The sequence below is a fragment of the Haliaeetus albicilla genome, chromosome 25, assembly GCF_947461875.1.
Source record: "Haliaeetus albicilla chromosome 25, bHalAlb1.1, whole genome shotgun sequence".
NCBI lineage: Eukaryota > Metazoa > Chordata > Aves > Accipitriformes > Accipitridae > Haliaeetus > Haliaeetus albicilla.
This window is the reverse complement of record NC_091507.1, coordinates 10,054,702-10,077,464: the sequence shown is the minus strand read 5'-3', so window position 1 is coordinate 10,077,464 and position 22,763 is coordinate 10,054,702. Positions and strand designations below refer to the sequence as shown.

General features: G+C 41.2%; 1 protein-coding gene across 7 annotated transcripts in view; it reads left to right on the top strand.

The window, feature by feature from the left end:
• JADE3 (jade family PHD finger 3) overlaps positions 1-22,763 on the top strand; it is a 67,514-nt gene that overhangs the window by 18,979 nt on the left and 25,772 nt on the right. For 5 of the 7 annotated variants that reach the window (XM_069769954.1, XM_069769951.1, XM_069769955.1 and 2 more), the window contains 2 exons: positions 14,899-14,958; positions 16,080-16,162. In XM_069769954.1, the coding sequence (XP_069626055.1) occupies positions 14,910-14,958; positions 16,080-16,162 (132 nt within the window). In that variant the 5' untranslated portion in view covers positions 14,899-14,909. Of the gene's footprint in view, positions 1-3,274; positions 3,491-14,898; positions 14,959-16,079; positions 16,163-22,763 lie in introns of all 7 variants that reach the window. The other 2 variants (XM_069769950.1, XM_069769949.1) reach the window with 2 other exon arrangements.

Sequence of the window (22,763 nt, the reverse complement as noted above, 5' to 3'; positions counted from 1 at the left end):
GGTAGGCATAGATGGAATAATTTTATCTTACTGCAATATTGACACATGCTGCTTCTACTCCTTTTTATTCTGTGCTTCTTTTCTGGATATAAATTTGATAGTTATGATGAATACCTACTGTACATGGTGATACTCTTCCTAAAATTAAAAACTCTGGTTGTGCCCAAAGTTTAGATTCTTTTACGTACTCAGATACTTCACAGTAAACTTCCTGCAGTTTTGTGACACTTTCATTTTTTTCCCTTAAGTAAGCAAAAATTTTTCAATTCTCTGCAGAGGCGTTTTCAGAGGTGTTTTTTTTTTTTTTTGGTCCGCCTGCTCTCTGCTTTTCTTTTATGTGGCTTAAAGGATTAAAGTGCAGTCATTGCTTTGAGGGGCTGATGTCAGCAGTGAGCTGGGTATTCCTAATTAGTGCCAACACCTGTACCTCATTATGAAGCCTCGTTCAAGCTGTCCAGTGAACCGAGGTAGCCGGTCTGTGTTGCATGTCTCTAATGTGATTATAAAGCCCTCTCCTGATGCAAGTTTTATTACTTATTCAACTTTTGGACTGATGTGGAAAGTGAAGCTAAGCTGAGCCATTTGGCTGGCTACCAAAGACCGTAAGGAGTGGCAAAGAGAAGGGATGCAGTCATCTCAATTTCAAGACTTCTAGTTCAAAGCTTGCTTCTGCTTAGACTGTTTAGATTTAAAAAAGGGGGGTGGGGGTGGTAAGGTTTTTTTCTAGTTTTCAGTGTCAGATACTCTGAATTTAGAGACGAGATCTACAGACTCCAGCTAAGCTCTGAACATCTGAGTGTAGTCGCTATTGTGCATAATCCATTGATTTTTCTGCAAATAGAGCTTTGGCCTTGACTACTCTTGCACCATTGCTTTGTCTTCAAGGGGTCAGGGCTTAGCAATTCTTTTCTACACAAAACCAGCATCGGTCTCTCCTCCCACCTGATTCTGTACTGTTAGCAGGGCTACAATGCAATGTGCTTTGCCACTGCAGTTAGAAAACACAGCCTCAGACAGATTTGACTGAAAATTAATGGCCCAGATGAGATGGATCACTATCATGTTTGGGCTTTAAAGGCAGAAGTTTAAGCATGCTTACTTTTTTCTAAGTAGTTTAAGTAGGTTTTTAAGAGTTTAGCTTACAGAATTCAAGCATGCAGTTAACACAATGCTGGCTGCAAGTTTTGGGTTATTTCCCTGTGGGGGAGGAGGGAGACAGAATAACTTCAGATGTGTATCTTGGAAAGTTTTGAGATAATAAACCTGTAAGAATTCACATGAGAATACCATGCTAGTTATCCAGATTTGGAAAAATGGAAGGAAATGGAAATATAGTGGATTCTTAAACTTCAGACATGGAATTGAAAGTCTAGTTATTAAAGGGATTGAATCTTTGCAGAGTAGAAGAGAACCCAAAAGAAAATCCTGAATGGATAGTGCCCTAAGGTGCGTGTAAGCTATATTTGCACAGCATGTTTATTTAATTTCTCTTAAAAAAAAAACAAACAAAAAAACAAAAAAAAGGCAACAACTCTAATGCACTGGGAATGATCTAATCTTTTACTTAATCATTTTGACCAAAATAGCTCTCTACAGTGAACAGCGATTAACAAACTCTTCAGGGCAACAGTATGTCAGCTGTCAGAATCTCTGGTGGTTGTGCTCATCATTATCAGACAAGATTCTGATTAACATACTCATTTCAGTATTTACCATGGCCCTATAGACCACCTATCTGATCTGTAGTCCACAGATACTGGGTTGGGAACTGATATATTAATAAAATAAAATAAAATTCATCACACAGAGGTGAATTGTTATGAGTAAGTGTCCTGGTTTCGGCTGGGACAGAGTCTCATCTGGTTTCAGATGAGCTCCCTTACTGAATTAGGCCAATCACTGACTCTGATAATGGTCAACAGTGGACACCTAGGGAAAGAAAGCATTATAAAGCTTGTATAGACTCTGTTTCTTGTAAAATTTTGACTTTGGGATTTCCAGCAGATTGACATGACATATTGTGTTTAATAGCCCTTGTCCTCCATTTGCCTAATTCTCTTCAATCTGTTTACTTTTCAACCTCTGCAACATCCCGTAGCATTGAGTTTCTCTAAGTAATTTTGTACAAAATGACTTTTTTTTTTCTCTTAATGACTTTCCTTTGAAGTTTGTTCCATAACTTTGTGTGTCCCTTTTCTCCTGAGCAATGAGAAGCAGTGAGTATTCTCTTCATCCTGTTTGCTTCTTTTTACCACTTATGGCAGATCTCTCCTATTCTGTATCCTCCTTTCTCAGCTGGGTAGTCTCCGTCTGTTTAATCTCTTACCCTAAAGCCATGGCATGCTTCCCTTACAGCTGTAGTTGGAGGTTCACATTCTGCAAATGCTTTTCTCCGGTGGTGGCGCGGGGCGGGGGGGGAGCTAGAAGATACTCCCTTGCTCTTAGCCCAGATGAGTGATCTACTAGTGTTGCTCATCCATAAAGCTTTCTCCATGTGGCTCAGCGGGTGTAGCAAATGAAACTAGACAGGCTTGTATCGGTGCTTGCTGCTGCTGCTCTTGGGCCTTGGCAGAAGGATGCCTCTCTTGTATCAACGCACAGCTCTCCACACTGTTCTCCTCCTACAATAGTTTCTGCTACAGCTGATCTGGGAATGCCCAAGGACCCCGTTTTTAAAGGCATTCAGTTAATGTGTTGTGTTTGCATCTCCTTAAGACCTTTCAGAAGTGTCCCGGAGATGCTGTGGTGCAGCTGTGCGTGTATTAACTGGGAGCCATAGCCGGTGCTGGGGTAGGCAGCAGCGCTCAGCACCCCTGGCAGGGAGATCTGAGGGAGCAGATGGACGGTGCCTGAGCTGCTCCCGGGGTCACAGCTTCGGTGTGGATAACCGGTCACTTTTGCTGTTCCAGAGCTGGGGAGGTGGATGGTGGCAGTGGAGTCTCAGGTGGCTTCATTCTGCCGTGGCCTGAGCGCAGGTTCAGTTGTGCCCTGTCAGTCGCAGAGCACCTGGTAAGCTGTACAGCTGCAGCCTGCCCCATGCCCTGCAGCTGCGCAGGGTAAGAGCCTGCAGAGAAGGAGACTTCTTTACAGGTTTACAAAAACCTCACTGACCAACTGGAGTTGTGTGTACAAAACATACCGACTGTGCAGGTCTTGCACTGTGTCATGGAGTCTTAAGAGTGACTCTGCTGTAAAGGTGTTTTTGTTTGTTTTGTTCTGTTTTATAGTTACATTTTTTGGTGGTAACCTCTCCTTTTCTCTCCCTGTTTCTCAGCAGAGAGTTTATTACTGCTCTTGACATCATGGGATTCGGGTGCAGCAGCTGCAGCATGTTGTGGGCTCTTACCTATGAATAAAGATGTGGTGAAACACCTCCCTGCTTCCATGGCTTGTAGGCATTTCCATTCTTCCCAGTACAGGAGTGGAGAGTGGACGAAGGGACCTGCTTTGGAGTCAGATTTATTATCTCGCACACCTGCAGCTTTGGAAGGTTAGCTGTGATAGCTCCTTATCCTCATAGGATGGAAAGGATAGTATTTTCCTGTACTTTCTGACTCCGCCTATTGAAGTAGCAGTGTTGTCTGTGATCCACCCTGTGGGTCGGCGCCTTTTTTCCTGTGCCAAAAAAAGCTACCTCCATCCACTTACTCGGCTTTAGCACAGCTCAAGTAGGGCATGCTTTCCACTAGGAACAGTAGAAGGGTGGTGTTCTAGTCTTACTCATTTTAATCTCATTTAGTCAATGGGGAGGAAGAGGAAGGAGGAATTTAGAGTGTTAATGGTCAGTCCTGAGCAGTGTGTCCCCTCATTCAAAAAATATAAAAGTACTTTGGCTTCAACTTTGCTGTCTGATGAGAAATTGAACCTTATGTGGTCTTAAGGATGCATCTCTTGACTGCTTTCTCAAACAAGATGTGGCATTTTAGAAACCTTGGGCAAGTACAATCATCCCTTGGTTCCCGTTTGCAGGGTGGCGTCAGCCCCAGTGGGCAAGTTTGCTGTTTATTGTGTCATTGCTGCACCTTGCGTTATGACAGAAAGAAAACAGTAGTTTTTCTTTTTGCCTCTGCTCTGTACATAAAAAATGGACAAACATCAGTTGGTCACAGTATCTCTTTCACGATGTCTTCTCCCACCTTGGTTTGGTGATTTAGAGAAACCTGGAATAGTATTTACGTTTTTTTATAAATCCATTTTACATCTATCTGACTAAAAGACCCCTCAACGTCTTTGGTGTGTTGTATATACAGATTGTAGCACATAACATTAAATTAATTGACTGGCCATTAAAATTAATTTAAAATCATTAGTTATGAAGACAAATTTTGTTGCCTTTTTGAAAAGTTTTTTAAACTAAAAAGAAGTGCTTTAACAAATCTTCTAGTAAATTTTTGCTCATGTTTTGATGTTTTGACATGGAGAACTAAAATAATAGTACAACCACATATAAATGTGTCCTGTGAAATGCTAGAAAATACAGTAGGATGTCAGTATTCAACCAATGATTTGGAATATTTCAAATATTATTTTGAGTCCTGGCTCTGACAATACATTCCCTTTAATTGTTTCTGTCCGATGATCACCTCGGTGCCCTTTTTTTACTTGAGGAAAACTTTAGCATGCAGATGGTTTATTTTCAACTTCTAAATGAAAACCTTTTCTTGTCAGATGAGGAAAGAAATTATTGACTTATGTTTCCTATAGGAAAATATTTGTGTTCTTGCTTTCTTTTAATCTTTGAGTAGAACGTAAAGACACAACTCAATGTTGCATTTTGCAATCCTTCAGGTTTTGTTAGTGATGCAAAACTTTGCAGCAAAGTGGTTAGCCTCTTCAAAACATTATAAGCAAGAAATAAATGAGTCAAAACATAAATTATTTAATGCAGGCTGCTGCTGTTGATTCTTTTATTATTTGAGATTTAGGAAAAACAAAACAAGAACAGTGAAACCTACTTTAACTTATTTATTAGCAAGTACCAAAAAATTAACTGATTATTTTAAGAAAGTATCTTGCAGGATATGAGAACTCTTGCCTATGCTATTAATAGAAAAGTTGTTTTTCTTAATCCCAAATAGTGCATACATTTCTAGATCCTTCCTTCTTTGATAATATTTCCTGCCTGTATTCCTAGCTGTGATACCTTACCTGTGTTTTGTCATGAAAGCATGCGTTAGTGCAGCTGGAGAGTAGAGAAACAGGTACAAGTGGGCAACTGCTGCCAGCATCAGGTGGATAGGGCTAAGTGGCAGCTTCACTTGAACTAGTGTAATACTGGTTATTGCCTAATTTTCAGTTAAGTAGTGATGCTTCTCTGTTTGGTGTTTTTTTTAATTCTCTGTCCCGCTGTCCCCTGTCGTCCTGCCCTCCCCCCCCCCCCGCCCCGCCCCACCCCACTGCGGTGCAATTTCATTGCTGTACAACAGCAGGACAATACTTAGTGACTTAGTGCATCATAGGGATTTTTCTTCTGTTTGCCTCTGCATGTGCATCAGCAGGAAGGGCAGCAAGTAGCAGGATCGCGGGATATACGCTTGGGAGACCTGGATGCAGCTGCCTGCTTTGCCGGAGGCTCCCTGCGTGATGTATGGCTGCTCTGCACCACAGCTCTGAAATGTCAGGGCTTTCAGTGCTTGCTTAACATGAGCTTATCATGAGGGTAGATACAGTAAAGGCTGCAAAACACTTAGAGCCAAGGTAACGTGAATCATACCAGTTCTTAAAATAGAAAGCCCGGCTAAACGCTCTCTGAGGTTTTTCTGCTCAGTCATATTGGTGAAGCGTGTGCGTGCTGCTCCTGTTTCTCGCTGGCGCTTGGCACGCCCGTGACTGCAGTCTCCTTGCAGATACAGTGCACGTGGCCGTCTTCGGGTGTCGAATCCCCTGGGGGAGCTCCTGGGCAGCCAGCTCCTTGTTTACCCAGCTTAGCACTGGGTGCGATGACCTGAGACTCGTCCGTTTTTGGTAGGAGTACGTCCGCATCAGTCTTTCATCCAAGCGGACGTTGTTCTTAGGTTCGTCTTTGTTGAGTAAGTACACATGGGCTTGTGGGGTTTTCTTTTTTCTTTTGCCCCTTGGTTATTAGATGCCTCAGTGTTAATGTCAGGTACGAGTTGTCTTCTGAGGGAGCCCTGTAAAACAGACAACACGCTATCAGTAACTGCGTCTTACCTGCCGAGGGCTCTTCAGAGCGGATGAACTCCCCGAGCACACTTAGCCGGGGTGGGTGCTTTTCTGTGACGCTTGGGGCACGTGCGTAGTTAGAGGGCTGTATGCGAGCTAGCCCCTGCCTCCTGGGGGTTTCCTTCAGGGATCAGTTAGCTGCTGCGGAGTTTCCAACAGCCTGACGGGAGGTGGTTTGAGGAAGCGAGAGCTGTGATGGCTTCCCTCTGGCGACATGGCGCTCCTCCCTGCCCTGTGGGCCTGCCTGCCCTGCCAGCCACCTCGACCTCCAGCATTGACCTGCAGTGTGGCGGCCAAGATGGTGGTGCTCCCCGGGCTGCCTGTGTGTTTAAACACCGCTGTGACTTTCCTGCCGGGAACTCGTTCCTCGTTTCGTCGTGCTGGGGGCTTTGTCGCTCCCCCGGGGAGGGCGGCCCGGCTGGCCTGGGCAGAAAGGGAGCGCCGGCGGGGCGTCGTGCCCCCTCAGCCGTGCGCAGGCAGCGATACCGAGCAAGAGCACCGTACCCTGCTGAGGGCGGCAGTTCCCTCTCCTGAGGGCCGTGCCTCTGTTTTAGCGTTGCCCTGACTGGGAGCGATGCCGGGAGGTGGGCAAGGAGTGTTCACCGCGCCGCAGCCGGACAGGCGCGCCTCGGGCGCGTGAGCGTGGCGATGCCAGGCAGTGCCGGGTTGGTTGCGCTGTTCGGGGGAGGAGGAGCTTTTTTTTCTTCTTTTTTGTTTTATTTTAAAAGCAGGCTTTCGCTCACACTCAATATGGTATTTTGAAGGAAATAATTTTTTGTGTGTGTCTGAATCTCTGCTGCTGTTTTAGGAAAACACTAGTTCTGTTAGTAAACAGCTGGTGTAAAAGTGTTGTGTTCAGGAGCGGAAAGTAATTACGAGGACTAAAACAGGCAGGGGCAGACCCACATACGCATTGGTGTATCTGCTTGAATCAATGACAGTCTGGTGGTGTTTATTTTTTTAAATTGATTCTGCCTAGATCGGTATCGTCTTCAGGATGCCAGTGCTAACGCTGCAGTGTTTAATGGGCAGAGATATTTCCTGTCAGGCCGGCCCACCTGTCTGCTCTCTGTACAGGCCAGCATGTGCAGCTTGCTTCAAAGACGAAAATAAGGCTGCTCGGTCACTGCCGGGTGTCGAGGAAGCACAGGGAAAAGAGTTCAGTTTAATTTCTTTCCAGCCACTCGGAGAGTTTCTGTTGAGGTAATGGTGGCACTGCGTGTGTTACTGGTGACTTGCTCCTCTGAGGATTTCTGATTTTTAACTAGCTGCTTGGCGTGAGGTGATTTGCTGAAGGCCTCTGGTGGAAATCTTCCCGCTCTGCCCTCGTGGTGGGTCGGCGCACCAATATAGCACTGGAAATTAAAAGCTGCATTTCTGTTTTCAGGGTAGGAAAGGCGGTTGTACTTGGGGTGCGCTGTATTTTATTGTGTTATCAAAGCATGTTGTAAATGTGAAGTAGCATCACTTACCCTCTTTTTATGCTCACAGTGCAAAATGATGGGCATTAAGTGCTTTGCACTAGACCGAGTGATGAATCATCATTGTAGAAGGGCACATGAAATGATGTCAGGGTTCCCTTTTGGCCCATAATCCACAAATGAATGCGGTGGGCGGGGGATTATGTTTTGGGTATCTTCATCCTAGTTTTATGGTCTATCAGCTGATTTCAGTCCAGAATTTAACTATTTCAGGGGATAAGTCGTGCTGGAAGATGATATTTTGGACTTTCTGTTCCGCCGCCTCCCCCCCCCCTTTTCAAACCTATGGTATCTTTGTGGCAGCTGCCGAATTTGCCTTATATAGGTGAGGTAACATATACATCTAGTTGCTATTTTGCACTTCATACAGGCCCATGTTATTAGCTAGATTTCGGTAACATGCGGTTCCTTGCCTACTAGAATTATTTATTTACCTAATGACAAAGGAATTGCCTGTTGCTGGTAGTGCCGCTTCTAAAACTTGGCGCATTCCTCCTTTGCTGAATTACAGATTATTATGTCAACCAAGACTTTAGTATGAAATAGTAACAAGGAAAGTTTTATTTTGTGGTAGGCCCAGTACAGCCTTCAGAGAATAATTCAAGATTTTATTTTGGGGGGAAGGGGAGGGTAGGATAGATGTGGTCACTCTGTTATGGGGTTCTTAAGCAGTATAGGGGTATATTATTAATTTTTTAAATTTTTCTGGTTAGAATGAAATAAAGAAGCAATGTTACTTTTTTTGCTGAACTTCCTTTTCTGTGAATTGTTTAACCTTTCAAACCTTTTCAGTGCAGCAAATATTGCTAACCCAAGTTTCATGTGGGTGTTTTTTCCAGTTTTATATAGCCTTTTTGTGAGATTGGATAGGATATTAAAAATAATAATAAAAAACCCAAACACAAGTGATCTCTCTTCCTCTAGTTATTTGAAAGGTTGTATTAACTCTACTCATATTTCGTAATTTCCCTGGCAGTTGACTGTGAAATTTGACCTATTTAAATGGTTTTACTGTACTACATTTCCTGGAGACCTTTCAAGATAATTTGCTTCCTAATCTAAATTTAACAGTTACATAAACCACATTTTGGAGACTTGGAAATTTCTACCTACTGCCTCTGCTTTTTTTTTTTTTTTTGTAGACAAGCCATGTTGTAAAAACGTAAGTACAGAATTTTAATCTAAGATTTGCATGTAGCTTGTCATTTGGTTTTCATACATAGCTGCTGTTTTTCTTTTTAATAAGATAAAGAAAGTAGGTTATTTTTTGTCCCACTTGAAAGTTTCCTTAGTGCTGTGGCCAATTCCATTTTTGTCAGTCTATTTTAAAATGTGAAGAAATAAAATTTCACAGGTCTAGGATATGTTTGTGTTACAGTTCCTTGAATTTCTGGGTTGCCTTTTCCTTCTGTATAGGTCTTAACAGGTACTGAGGAGTGTGTGGATATGTTTAACCTTTCTCTGCAACAAACTGAAGCCAGGAAGGAAGGACTGCTACTCCTTGGAGATACTGTTTTGTTCAGAAATCTTGGCTGGATTTAAGGATTCATTTTGTACGCTTGTCACTGGTGTCTTGCCTAATATGCTGTGCGAATTCAGACTCTGAGATACCTTATCCTTCTTTCTGCTAACTCTGTTAGTGATGAACTACGCTTGAGGAATGTGTCAGAACAAGAGGATAAACTTAATAGTTTATTTGGTAAATTTATTTGTTTACTCTGACACAAACTGAAAAGGGAAAAATGTTTATTGCTGTTGTATCTGCAGGTATTTGAAATGGGTTTTTGCTTTGAATAAGGCTCTGAAATTTTGTTAACCGTCTGCTGTTTACATATGCTGCTTGACTGATTTTTTTGAGTAATGCACGGTAACTAGCTTTTCAGAAATGGGAAGTGCCGTAAGTCAGTGCCACATTGATTTTTTTTTTTTTTTTTTTTTTTTTTTTCCCCTCGGGGAGAGGAGAGAATGGTGGTAGAGGCAAGTGGCTGTTTCTTGTTCTCTTCAGCAGTGCAGATATTTGTGAATAACCAAAAAGGAGCAAACATAATTTAGAAATCATTAATTACAAAACATCCCCTGTAGATTTTTGGAAATACCAGTGTTACCCTTTCAGTCAGATTCTTGCATGTGCTGGCTGATATGTGGATTACTCATAGCTTGGAATCCATGTTTAATTTCAGCCAGGTGAGTGCAGGGTGGCATTTTCCTGTCTTTCATTGAAAGCGCAGTGATGTGCTGGATCCAGCATTGGTTTTGGCTCCAGGGCAAAATTCCCAATATGGGCAGCAGCTATCGGGAAGCTGGGGAAATGCTGTCGGCCTGACGTTGCTGCCAGTGGCTGAGGAGAGTGCATTTCCTGGGGTTATTTTTGGTTGAACACCTGAAGGGTTCAGGGCATCTTGATCTGCGTTCGGGTGTTTAGATGATGGCAGGGAATGAGGCGGATTTCTCTTTTTTTTTTTTTTTTTTTTAAGTTGTGTTTTTTGTCTTAAGCTGTTGTGAGCAGATCAGGGATATGCACGCAGCCATGGCCTGACAAGTCAGAATTGCGACAGGTGTGCAATATGCTTCAAGTTTAGGAACTGCTCTGGTAATTGATACTAAAAATGATGCCAGAAAATGCTCCATTGCAATAATTGCCTGGAGAGTTGAGTATGTTTTTGCTTCTGACATGGTGATTTCTTAATGTCACTCCTGTATTTTAATTTTCATTTAAAAGATCCCTGACGGTGAGCGTCTTTGGAATTTAGATATGTTGTCATACAAGTGATTGATCAGCTATTAGTCCTTCTGTGGATTTGGCGGAGGGGGAGGCAAAACCTGCTTTAGATCAAGGGATGTTATGTTCTTATTTTTAATGACCATTTTTAAGGTAATCTGTGCTTGACCATAAGGCTTGAGCAGATTTTGAATCCACAGCCAAAGCACCCCTACTTACCTTTTAAGGGAGTGAGAATCGTTACTCAGTGACTGGGAAATGAGGGTTTTCTTGGGGCTTTTTGGGGGGGTGGAGCCACTTTTCTTCTTTCACTCTGCGACAACACTTCACTGTTGAGTTGCTTTACACTTCTTGTTTTTCTTAGCTTGTACATTGGGACTGCTAGAAAGTTTAAACTTTTCTAAACTGTAAAACTAAGTTATCAAAATTCAAACAAAGTTCAACGTGCACATTTGCAAAACGCCTGGATGAAGATAAAGGGAGTGGAAGGAGGCTGATGGTTTTAGCTGCTCGCTGTATGGCGTTTCCGTCATGCTCCTAATGATGGCTCATCTTTTTTTACCTCTTTTTTTCTTTCTAAGTAGCATCTATTTGAGACTGTTTCCTAAATTTCTTTTTGAACAAGTCTGTGGAGAAAAGTATTTCTTATGTATTATAAAAATTTACTGAATTTTTCATTTTGTGTGTAAAAATAATACTATTTACTTGATTCTCTTTTGGTCTTGCCACATGCCATTCATTATACTGATACTCTGAGGTAGGAGAAGGGCACTGGCAATCTCATGAATTTATTTCTCACCTTTTCAGTAAGTCTTGATGCACACTTTGAAAAAAATTAATTGTGCTCCTTTATTCTAGGCTTCATTGTCACCATAGTTTTCAGAGGCGAAGTTAGAAAAGGGGCAAAACTAGGTTATATAAGAGATTGTACCCATTTCTGTGGCAATTTTGGTTCTGCTTGTTTCGTTTGTGTTTTTGATGTGCACGGATTTCCCATTCTTTCTACATTTAGCCCTTTTAGGGATATATGTGTGTGTGTTTATTTTATTTTAACTTCTTCACAGTGCTTTGCAAGTGATAAAACATAAATGTGATGGAAGAAGCAGGAATTGAGGCACAGGGCTGCTTGCAGCCTTGCTCTGGATTGTATCACCTGGCTAGCAGTATTGTCTGAAGCTGAGGGACAAACTGGAGGGTGCCAGACTGCTTTGGGGGGGAATAGACTGAAGCTGGGAAAGGTTGACATTGGTTTCCATGTTGTGGGGTCTGGCTTTGCATCTCCTGTCTTTCTGAACTGAGCAGCTGCCGATTCCTCCACATTCTGCAAAGGCAGGTGAAGGAGTGAGATGGGAGTTTTACCAGGAAATGAGTGTTACTTTGGGATCCCTCTGTAATGGCTAGGGAGCGGAAACATCATTAGTGAGCCTTTCTGATGAGCCCTCCTGCTTTGGGGTGGAAGTGAGCTGGAAGTTTTGTGGCAGTCCTAGTGTATGCAAGGGTACAGCAAAGGAGTCCCCTATTAAAAACAAAAGTGAAGCCCCCTGCAGATGTAGTCCTGTTGAATGATGCTGAGGCTGTTACTTCTGCATCATGTAGGGACATACAGTGAACTTGTAGCATGCTGGTCACTTCAATAATGTGTCTTAGCGCAGCACACCTGTGATTTGTTGTAGCTTTATGGGCTCTTATTCACTGTTGTGGTTAATATTGCTGCAAAAAAATCAGGCAGGAATCCAGTGTTGTTACTGTTAAGGGCTTTTACCCTGAGTGACTGCTTTTTCTGTTTGTCTGCTATGATGGAGGTGTAAATCTCTTGCCTGAGCTGCTACAAATTCACTTCTCAAATACAACTATTTAAATTTTTTTTTTATTTTTTTTTTTTATTTTTTAGTTTCAGTTTGTTGGGTTTTTTTCTCCTATGCAGGGAGGGGTGTGCTTTCAGTGTTGAAGTTCTTGTTACGCTTGCTGTTTCTGTGTAAGCTGTCTTTGAAGTAGCCATCTCCTCTCTGCTTTCCCAGTTGCCCAAGCAGAAGTCTAGGCTTCCTGGGTGTTCCCTCCTGCAGTTGTCTGTCTCAACCTAGTGTTTGACCCTACATTAATTGAATGTTCATGTTGTGCACTGCAGATAGCTGTCTTTAGTATGGAGTGAAAAGGTTTTTATTGCTGCATGTTTATATAGACTATAAGAGATGAGAATTGCCTGCCATAAGCTTTCAGCACCTTTTAACAACTGCTCAAAAATTCATCTGAACATAAAAAAAGCAAGCAGCAGGCACTTGCATTTCTTGCTAAGAAATAGAAGCGAGGAATACTGCTCGGCACACCTAGATGCGTTCTTTCATCGTCTCCCAAGTTCTTGTAACATGCCTGATGGTCTGTAAGCCAGGACTGTTTGGAATTGAAGACTGCCAGGCAGAGAAGGTGTTGCCACGGGCAGAACCTGCTGCTTTTTAGGGAGGGTTGTATGCTCCGGGGTGCTGAGTTTGGCTGCTGGAGTACAAGCTCTCAAAATACGTAGTACTGTTTTATTTGCTCTTCATTAAAGTCAATGCCTTTAAACTTCATGAGTTGGCAAGGTGAAAGTAGTCTTCTAGTCCTCCCCCCACTATCCAGCAGTTAACTTCAAGCCTGGTGCCCCCAAAACATGCACAAAGACAAGCCCTTTGGCCCAAGTGCTTTCTATCTGTAAAACAGCTTTTGCCTAAGAGATTCATAGAAGTTTCTTCATCTAAGTGGTGCCTGCACAAGCCACCTTATATTGCTAGCTGGAAGTGAAGTCCTGCAGTGTTTTGGGTATTTTGCTTTTGGTTTTGCTTTTCTGTTGGACATTGGTCTTTGTATACTGTGTGGCTGCCTTGCGTCCCCAAGTTTGCTTGAGCTGTGAGAAGGTGAATTAATGTGAAATTAATTGTTATGTAATGGGAGTTTATAGCTTGCTTAAGTGATACAAATGACACCTTTTGATGTCCCATCCTGTTGACCACTGTGTCCATCTGTCCTCCCCCCAGCTTAAACATCTGACTCAGAAGTTCTGTGTCTACCTGCTTGAAACCTGCAGGCATCACTTCCTTTTTCAACTTGCAGGAGTGTGGTCAATGTCTTTTTATAACAGATAAATCAAAAGGATTGTTTTAAACTTTTGAGTGATCATTGCATTTAGATTCAGTAAACTCGCTCTCTTAAATATAAAGGCTGCTGAAAATTTCCACTAAAACACTTGTGCTGCAAACAATTCAATTGCAATCTCTTCAAAGCCTTTGGGCAGGCTTCTCTTATCTGGAAATCTTGTTTATCCCATGGTCTTTGGATAAGCTCAAGACCTGTTGTACAGTAACTAATGTGGAGGGTTTATCAAATGGTCTATTCAGCTGCATTGCTTTTTTTAGCGGCATGTGGTTTTGTTTAAGAAATGAAGCTGCTTACATTTCAGGTGTGGCCAGGCTGGCACTTCCAATACTGCAGGCATTTCAGGTTCAGCTGTCTGTAACCTACTTGTGCCTATCTTCTGCTTAAAAAAAAAAAAAAAAAAGTTGTCATCTATTTTTGCAGAATCATTTTTTACTTTTCTCTAATGATTTGCTCATTCAACCCATTAGAAAGATAGAGGTGATTTTCATTTATTAATTGTAAACGGTTATTGGGGTTATTGGTTCTTAGTTAACAAAAGTAATATTGAATATTATAGAATGGCAGTATTTATAAAAATGTATGTGGATTTCTGTGGGCACTTGTTTACAGATACAGCCGATCACTTTTTTGATCTTTCTTTTATTGAGTAGCAGTGCAGAATTTTCTTCTTCCCATTTTCTGTATGTGTTACATGTTAAAAAATCAATTTCAAAAAGCTCAATACTTTTTTTTTTTTTAATGGAACTGGTGCAGTGCCACGGAAGTATTTCTCAGTGATACCCTTGATCACATCTCAAACTTCTGAAAACCACATTTCTTGTGTACTACGTGGTGATCAGATGATTTAAATTAAATGGCATCAGTCACCATTTTCTGTGATTGTCCCTATTTAAAATCTGCCTCTTGTTTTGCATGGATGCCTCTGGGGGTTTTTTTGCCTTTTTTAAAGTGAGTTATACTTCTCAATCCTTGCCTTGCTGTGCATCCACCTTATTTCCTGGCCTCCACCCGTCTCTCAGCTAGCGACTGCCACCATGGCAACTCTTCCTCTGGCTGAACAGATGGGACATTGAGTCTCCTCCGAGAGCAGAGCACCGCTCACGCCCTGCCGGGAATCAGCTGGCGGGTTGCTCTCCTTTCTGCAAAATTTAAAGCAAGCTCTGCCCAGCAGAGGGATGCTAGTTTTGAGGGTGCTCAGTTTCACAAATAGTACTGTGGTCTAACAGTTGCTTGCAGAAATAAAACGTAGTGGCTGAACTGGGATTATTTCTGTGCCTGAAAGCTCTTCAAAGGAGCTTTGCCTTTAGTGCAAAGAGCTTGGCATCAGCCAGCAGCCAGTGATTTTCTGGTAGAATGGTTGCCATCAACTTTTTTTTTTCTCTTTAGGATGCGTCAGGATGAAACGCCACAGGCATCTAAGCACCAGTGACAGTTCAGACAATGAGAGTAAGTAATACCTACTAGTTTTTCTTTGGTCTATCACCCCCTTGTGGTTTCCTTCTGTGGTTTGAGGGCAAACTGTTTCACCTCTTATAATTAAAAAAAATGTTTCTTGCTTGATTTCTTCTTGCGTTCTGTGGTCTTTGGTGTTCTGAATCCTGTTACAGGAGGAAAGTGAGGTGAAGGATCCTGTAAACCTGGGGGGAGTTTTGAGTCTACTTAGAATTTGAAGAGCAACTTGTATGTCTTTCCCTTTCAGAGCTGGGAAGAAGAAATCTGTAATTCAAGGGAAATTTTACTGTCCAGGTTCCTAATTTGCTGCCTTTTTTTTTTTTTTTTTTAAGTCCTGTTGTCTCTTGTTGTGCAGAGCCTCGACTTTTACAATTGCTGGAGGTGGCAAGCTTTTTGAGCGTTGGATATGTTAAGAGTTATATATAAGATAGAGCTATAACAAGTGTATTGATTGTTATGTTATCTTATACTGGTTCTTGATCTGTTCCACCTTGGTCTGTTGTACAATTTAGTAAAGTTATATTTTAAATGTTACTTGGCACAGATCTGCCTGAGCTTGCATCTTCCCATGATATGGAAGGGGTTGGTTTGTTTCTTATAAACCTGTGCCTAATAACTCTATACATAGTGATACATTGTGATTTTCATTTCAAGTCATCAGTGTATCCTATACTGAAGTAACATTTTGCCCGGAAATGTCTAGACATCACACTATAATTTTTTGCATCTCTCACCAGCATGCTTTAGTATCACTGCTTTTTTGGGTATTTTAGCACTTGCAAACTCTGTCCTTGGTTTTACTCCTCCTTCCACTTTGTTAGAAAGGAAATGAAGCAAAGTGGTCTGCCTGCTTGTTTCTGTTTACTCATGCTTGTATTGGGCAGAGTGGAATGTACCCATAAACTCAATGTGCTGTGGTTTTACAAAGAGTGGAACAGGAGGAGCTGTAATCAAGCCTACAGACTGCCTAAGAGTTTTTTGCCCACATCGTGTAAAAAAATCATGATGATTCAAGAGATTGGAGTGCCTTGTGTTATGCTGAAAAATTAAATGAATTGAAACGAGCCATAATGGTCCTCTTTTCTTTTTCTTTCTTTTTTTTTTTTTTTTAACAGGTCCTTCCACTTCCTTTTCTTCTTGTTCTAAATACAGGAGCAAGTCAAAAACACCAGCAAATGAACAAAAGAAACCTGCTGAGGTAAGAACCAAGGTTAAAGATTGGTTGCTGGTAGTTTTTTGTCGTGTAGTTTTTCATGTTTCTAAGCCTTGAAATTGTGAGCTTTGAACTAGTGCCAGTGAGTCCTTTTGTCACCTGTCAAATTCTCCGTGAAACTGTGTTTTCCCCACTGCGTGACTATTATAGGAGCTCTGGTGTTTGATGTCCCAAAATGACTTATGGCATTTGCAGACAGTAACATGTAGTTCTTTCTTCCCCTGAAATTTTGTCTCATTTTGAAACTGAAAAAGCTGGGATGGTCTTACGATCTGAGAGCATGCCACAGAAAGAAGAGGTTCATGTGTATGTATGGGAACGATATATTCTTTCTGCTTTAGGATAAAACAGTGGGACGCTTAAGTGGACAGGATATGTATGAATAGTGCTTACTCATCTTCTACTGCTTTCTCACTCTTGGCTTTTACCTTCAACAAAGCTTTTTTACTCTGCTATCCCCACCTGTTTAGGACCTCAAAACCTATCACCCCTGTCACTGGGTCTGTATTGACCAATTGAATAAATTGGCATTTATGTACAATCCAGTGCTCAAATCCATCCTATCAGCCATTCCATTGGTAGGTGATTTGGGGGAGGATTTGTTGGCTGCCTTCTCCAGATTTGATGCTTGCTTTCTTAAGGGCTGAAGTCAGATAACTGTGAATGGGAGAAATGTTTCTTGTAGCTAATTCCCCTTACTTGCTATCACATTCCCTCCAAATAAGTCTTTCAACATGCTGGTATGACTGTTGATGCCAGAGTTTACTGAAAAAAAGACTGATAAAACCCACTTTGCTTCTCTAGAATTTAAAGCTGAGAGTTATGTCCCAGAAGAAATTTTGTATAATATATCAGCAGCTTTTTACCTGCTTAGATACTACTGTGATAGGTTGTGTAAACTACATGGATTGTGCTCATACAGCAAAAGCTATTCAGCAAACATACTTCATGTTTCTTTTCTAAATGCTGCTAACTAGATAAGTTTGGTTTGGTAAGAACAAGGTAAAATGTTACAGAACATGTCCTTTCTTTGGAAGCTTAATTTTTTTATCACAAGTTAATTGGAGAAAACTCACTGCTTCATTTCTAAAAGAAAATCTTGCATGAGTGTTTCAATAAAAGCAAAATGGGCCAGAACTAGCTACATAATGTTTAATTTACAGCCACCAACGTTAAGAAAAGCCTACTATGCTTTTTACCTTTAAAATGTTGGTCTGAGGATTACGGTTCTGTAAGATTTTAATCTTTAAAACAGCTTATGGCTACTGAGGTCTTGTAATTGTTGCTGATGTTTGCCTAGGCAGTAGCTTTGTTACTAGCCAAGCTGGGCAAATGGGAACTGAAACACATAAACTGCCAGACTTGTTGCTGTTTCAAATACACTTTAGTGCTTGTCCCTTACCAGTCCTTTCTTTCTGCCAAGCCATCCAGCTTTCTTCTTGTATCTCTTCCTCTTAGGGGATTGTCCTATTACAGTTTTCTTTGCCTTTGCTCCATGCTGTCTTTATGTGCATATGTACATTATAAACAATAATGAAGATGTTGTCCATGTATTACAGCATACAAGTGTTCTGTTTACATAACTTCTAGGAATTAAAATGAGCAGTATTTTCAGTTCCTTCTCTTGAGATCTTCACTGCTTCTGTCTGTTCCAAGGGAAAATCTTGAGCCCTTTAGTGCTTAAAAATACAAAACTTTGAAGAACAAAATCTGGAATATACTCTTGGAATTAAAAATTGTATGTCATAACATCATCCTTCCAGTAATACTGGCATCTTTTTGTCATCTTTCATTTAAGATCCCCCTCCTAGAAAAAAAGAAGAAAAAAAAAAAAATCTCAAACCTTAGAATACGTCCTCTTCTGGAGGAGTGTCCCAAGTACAATATTTAAAAGAACCCTCAAAAAAAAAAAAAATTCCTCTAAGAAAAGGAATGGAAGGGAAGGTGACAGTAGTAATCTCTACTGCTTGCACATAAGACTCTTGGCTATCCTTCCAGTTTTTCCTTTCCTTCTGCTAGAAGCAAGCACTCCTTCCAAACCCTTGAAAAGCATATGCTGGAGAGTGTATTACATGAAATGTTGTTGTCAGCAGAGCATTGAAATGGATTATTTATGCACCAAGTGGTGACAAGGTTGTAAAGCAAAGACTGGAAAGAGACCCCACCACACACCCTTCCAAAAATCATGTTGTAATTCCACAAGTTTTTGTAGTAATAGTTGTCTAATATTTCTTAGATGGAAATTTAAAATTTCAGGCTGACAGCATCCCTTTAGCAAGGGCTCTCTTTAACAAGTTGGCATTGCTCTCCTTTCATTCACCTCTGCTTGCCAGGCAGCAGGCTGTTTCTTGAGTTACTGATGCAGAAAATCTAAAAGGTCAAATCTATAAATAGCTGTTTGGGAATATTTTTGCTCGTGGTCTTCGTACATTAATTTTTCTTCCATGCCGGGAAGCCTGGCTTTCTCAATTAAATTGCATGTAAATACATAGGCTTTTTTCCACTTCCTCAACCATCTCTAGCACAACCCAAGTACCTGGATTCTCACAACCCAAGTACCTGGATTCTCTCTCCAAATAAAAGCTTGGTTTTGGTATTGTGACCAACAAGCAAGTTAGTATCTGTCAGTTGCTTCATGAGACTTGTCTGTATGTGCCATAGTCCTCTGTGGTCACCTATAAAAAATGACCAGTGGCTGCAGTTGAGGACTGCTCTGCCTTGGATTGCCTCCCAGCCGCTTCAAAATCGAGGCGGGTGCGGGGATGGCCTCAGCGGAGCAAGGTTGTCTGGTGTTAACTGCAAGGCAAAGGGATGCAGTGTTAGAGTGCAAATGTCAAAGCCCGTTCCCAGAGTCTGACTTATCCCAGGGGTTTACATCAATGCAGAAGGGGATGTTACTGGGTCAGACCTGGGGTCCGCTTACTCCATTCTCCTCCTTGGAGAAGAAGGTGAGAACAAGGCAAGCCTGTAACGATGCTTCTTCAGACCATGGTGTTTCTCTAGGTAATTTCAAAAGCAAGATCGTGACTCTTTCTTGGTGCTCCCCTTCTGGATTACAGTCTATCACAAACTACTAAAATGGTGACTTAAAAATTCTGCTGTCTGGTTAACTTCAGCATTTACTTTGAATAAGTGAATTGTGTTGATATTACAGGCATACTAGTAGTATAAATCCTAACAGTTTTTCAGACCTTTATGATGATGTTGGCCACATGCCATTTGTGGTGTTGCCCCTCACAGATTTAAATGTAGACGGGAGGGGCTCGTGGGCCTAAGCAGTAGGCTGTGTGGGAGTCGCAGGGCAGGAGGCATTTGGATGTCTGGCTCAGCGTGAAGTCTGTACTTTGCAGTTTCCTGTCTCTGTGGAAGCTGCAGCAGAAAATGATGGCAGAGTAGTTGGAATCATTTTTGCAGGGAAAACTATTAGCTGGACCGTCCTGAATGACTGACCGTTTCTTTTCCCTTAGGCTAGCAGGGTCACAAAAGAGCCTAAGAGATCTTTATGATGCTCAAGCTCATATGTATTTGTTTCAGTCCTCTCTCCCTCTTGAAACTGTAAAGGAGTTAAGTCAGCATTGTGCTTTTTTTTAACCCTTCCCATACAAGATGGTGGTATTTTACCTCTCTTTGCAAATAGGGTTTCAAATCTCATAGCAATAGTAGTTTTTAATCCCTCATTGCTGATAGCAACAGCTGTGTTGTAGAAGACAAGCTACATTTCACATAAGTAAATGGTCTGTTTTCATTACTTAGGTATGTGAAACTTTTTTAGTGGTATTTAACTGCCACGTAAATCATAGGTCTCGATCCTGCGGAGCACCCTGTAAGACTAGACTCTTGGCAGAAAATGGATTATTTTTGCAGTTTGAAAGTGGTTGGTTTTGTTTTGTGAATGAATAGGCAGCATGATTAAATCGTATTGCTTTGCATGTGCTATTCGTAATAGAATAGGAGACTGTTACCTTTATGTGCATGCTTACCTCAGAAAAATTCTGAATTAACTTGGACATCTGTACAGGCTTCTCAAGACCTCTGGCAAACGTGCCTTATGCGTTTCAATGAGCTGCTTTCTAGTCTGCTTGGGTTAACTGATTAAAAAAAAATTACAATACTTTTATGTAAGTCAGAGGTGCAACCTCATTGGTTATTTTTATAATCTTTATTTGCTTAGAGATGCTGTCTCAGACTATTTGAACTCTTTAGCAAGAGGTGACCCAAGTGCATAAGGGCATGGAAAAACTTGCTTGTGAAAAGGCTGAGCTATTTTACCTTCAGAAGTGAATGAGCAGGTGTTACAGTAAGGTATGAATGGTCTGGAAACAGCACACCTAGAGCTTCAGTCCTGCCTGTGCTTGCGATGGAAGAAATGGGGAGGAAGGGCGGGGGGGGGGGGGCAGCAGTGAATGAGGCCAAAAGTTAGGAAATCTGTAGCAATTAAAAGGATATCCTTTCCATGCATTATGTAATTAGACTGTGAAGCTCATCTGCTACAGGAAGTTGTTGAGACTGAGAATTGAACAAGATTATCATCTGTCCAATTCCTTTTTTAATGAGTACAGATTTTTCTAAATATCTGTATAAATTAATACCATTTAAAAAATTGATTGTTAGGATTAATCCCCAAATCCAAAGCTTATGTCTGATTAGCAACCAGAAGGAAACTTGACGTGTTTTTGCACATTCTTCTGGCTCATGAGATACTGTCAGACATGATGTTAGGTGGGGTTGATTTAGTATCTGATTTCCTGACTTTTCCTATACATCTTGTAAAGGAGGCAATGAAGATTCATGGCTACTTAAAAGAAAAGTACTATATTTCATTTGCTTGAGTCCTGGATAATCCATAAAAATAGTTTTAGGGAGTAGGGCTTCGAACATTAGGATTTACTGCAGTGCGTGTCCAAATTGTGTAGATGTCTGAGAACTACAAATTTAATGCTACACTTATTCCTGTCTGTCCCAGCTTTTTTAACATCTTAAGTTTTTCAATCCAGTGGGTATACGTGCCTGGAACTGTAGCTTTATTTCCATTTTAAAATTATTTTGCCTTTTATTTACTTTGCTACCTAAGAAACCCAACCAAACAAAAAACCCACCCTGTCTTGAGTCTCCAGACTCTTCTATAATAAATTGCCTTAATTCAGAAACTTCATGCCCAGATTGCAGTGTATTAATGAGAAAAATTCTACCTCTCCAGGATGAGCCCACCAAATTTTGTCCTTAGTGCTTCATCCTCTGTAAATGGACAGTCTCTTGCACATACTGTGGAACATCTGTACAGAGATTAAACTATTTACAGATACTGTGTGGCTGTATTACACTTGTAGTAAGTCATATTACAATTTGGCTTTTGTTTTATTATTTATGAGGTGATTTTAGGTGTAAACTGCTGCTTTCTAAGTGTGTTTAAATTTTGCTGAGGGTGTTCTACTTGAGAGCTATAATAGTAGAGTAAGCTTTAATGCTTATAGGAATAAAAAAGTTACTAGATCCTTTCAACGGTGAATAAAAAAAGATTATTTGACCCCAAACATGATGAAAAACTCATATGCAATTTACTTCACAGAAAGTGCCCGCTGTAGTTTGAGTGTTTGGCACCTGGAATTTCAAAGTTGGCCTTCAAGATGGGTTGTGAAGGAAACTAAAAATCCAGGGAAATACTAGCTGTTTCAGCTTTCTCTGGTTAGAGAGGATATTGGCCCTCATTCCACGCTATTTTCTGTAAAAGATTTCTGAGACTGTACTCTCGTAGAGGGGACAGGATGGAACATATAGTAGTTCCCTCCTGCCTTTAAAAAATCATGACTCTGTGTTTCTGTGGCAGTGGGTCTTCTGATTCCCTGAGTGGTGGGCATGAGCAATGGAAATGCAAGTTACTGTGGCTCTGCTGGTCAGTCACAGGGGAAGCCTTAGGACTGAAGGAATTAGTTGCAATCCAGCAGAAATCCCACTTTGACTGTAACAACAGAGCAGTTAACCCATAATTTACTTACACCCTTGAGGTGTAGTTCCCAGTTGCGGCCTAGGTGCTTGTGACAAGTGGCTTACCCTTGTTGGGGGTTTGTAAGCAAGTGGTCAGGGCACTTGAAAGCTCACAGTTTTCTTTCCATTTTTAAGACGTGATGCAATCCATTTGTTTTCCCTCGCACATGTATTTGGGTAAGACAAGGTGAATGAGCAATGGCATGTCAACTTCAGTAGTAGCTTGCTGAAGGGTATTGGAAAAGGTATTTGACTTCTTTTTTTCCTTTTTTTTTTTTTTTTTAATGTGGTTTTAGGTTTGCAGTGGTCATGAACAAAAGGTGCATCACAGTCTGTGCAGATCTGATGTTTGAATTGTTCAGCGAAGGTGGGGTTTGTAGAAGGCTGTTGTATTGTCAAGACCCACTCTCTGTCTTCGACGCTAATATTTTACTGTAATTCTCTATAGCATTACTTGTATCCTCCCTGATATCTTTAGTGGATAAGGATACTTCACACAAAGTAGTGTTCTTTGTTTCACAGGATTGATTTATTCACAGAGTAAGCACAGGAGAGTCCTGTGAGGAAGATTATATATTAAATTTTCATAGACTGCTTCTAGAAG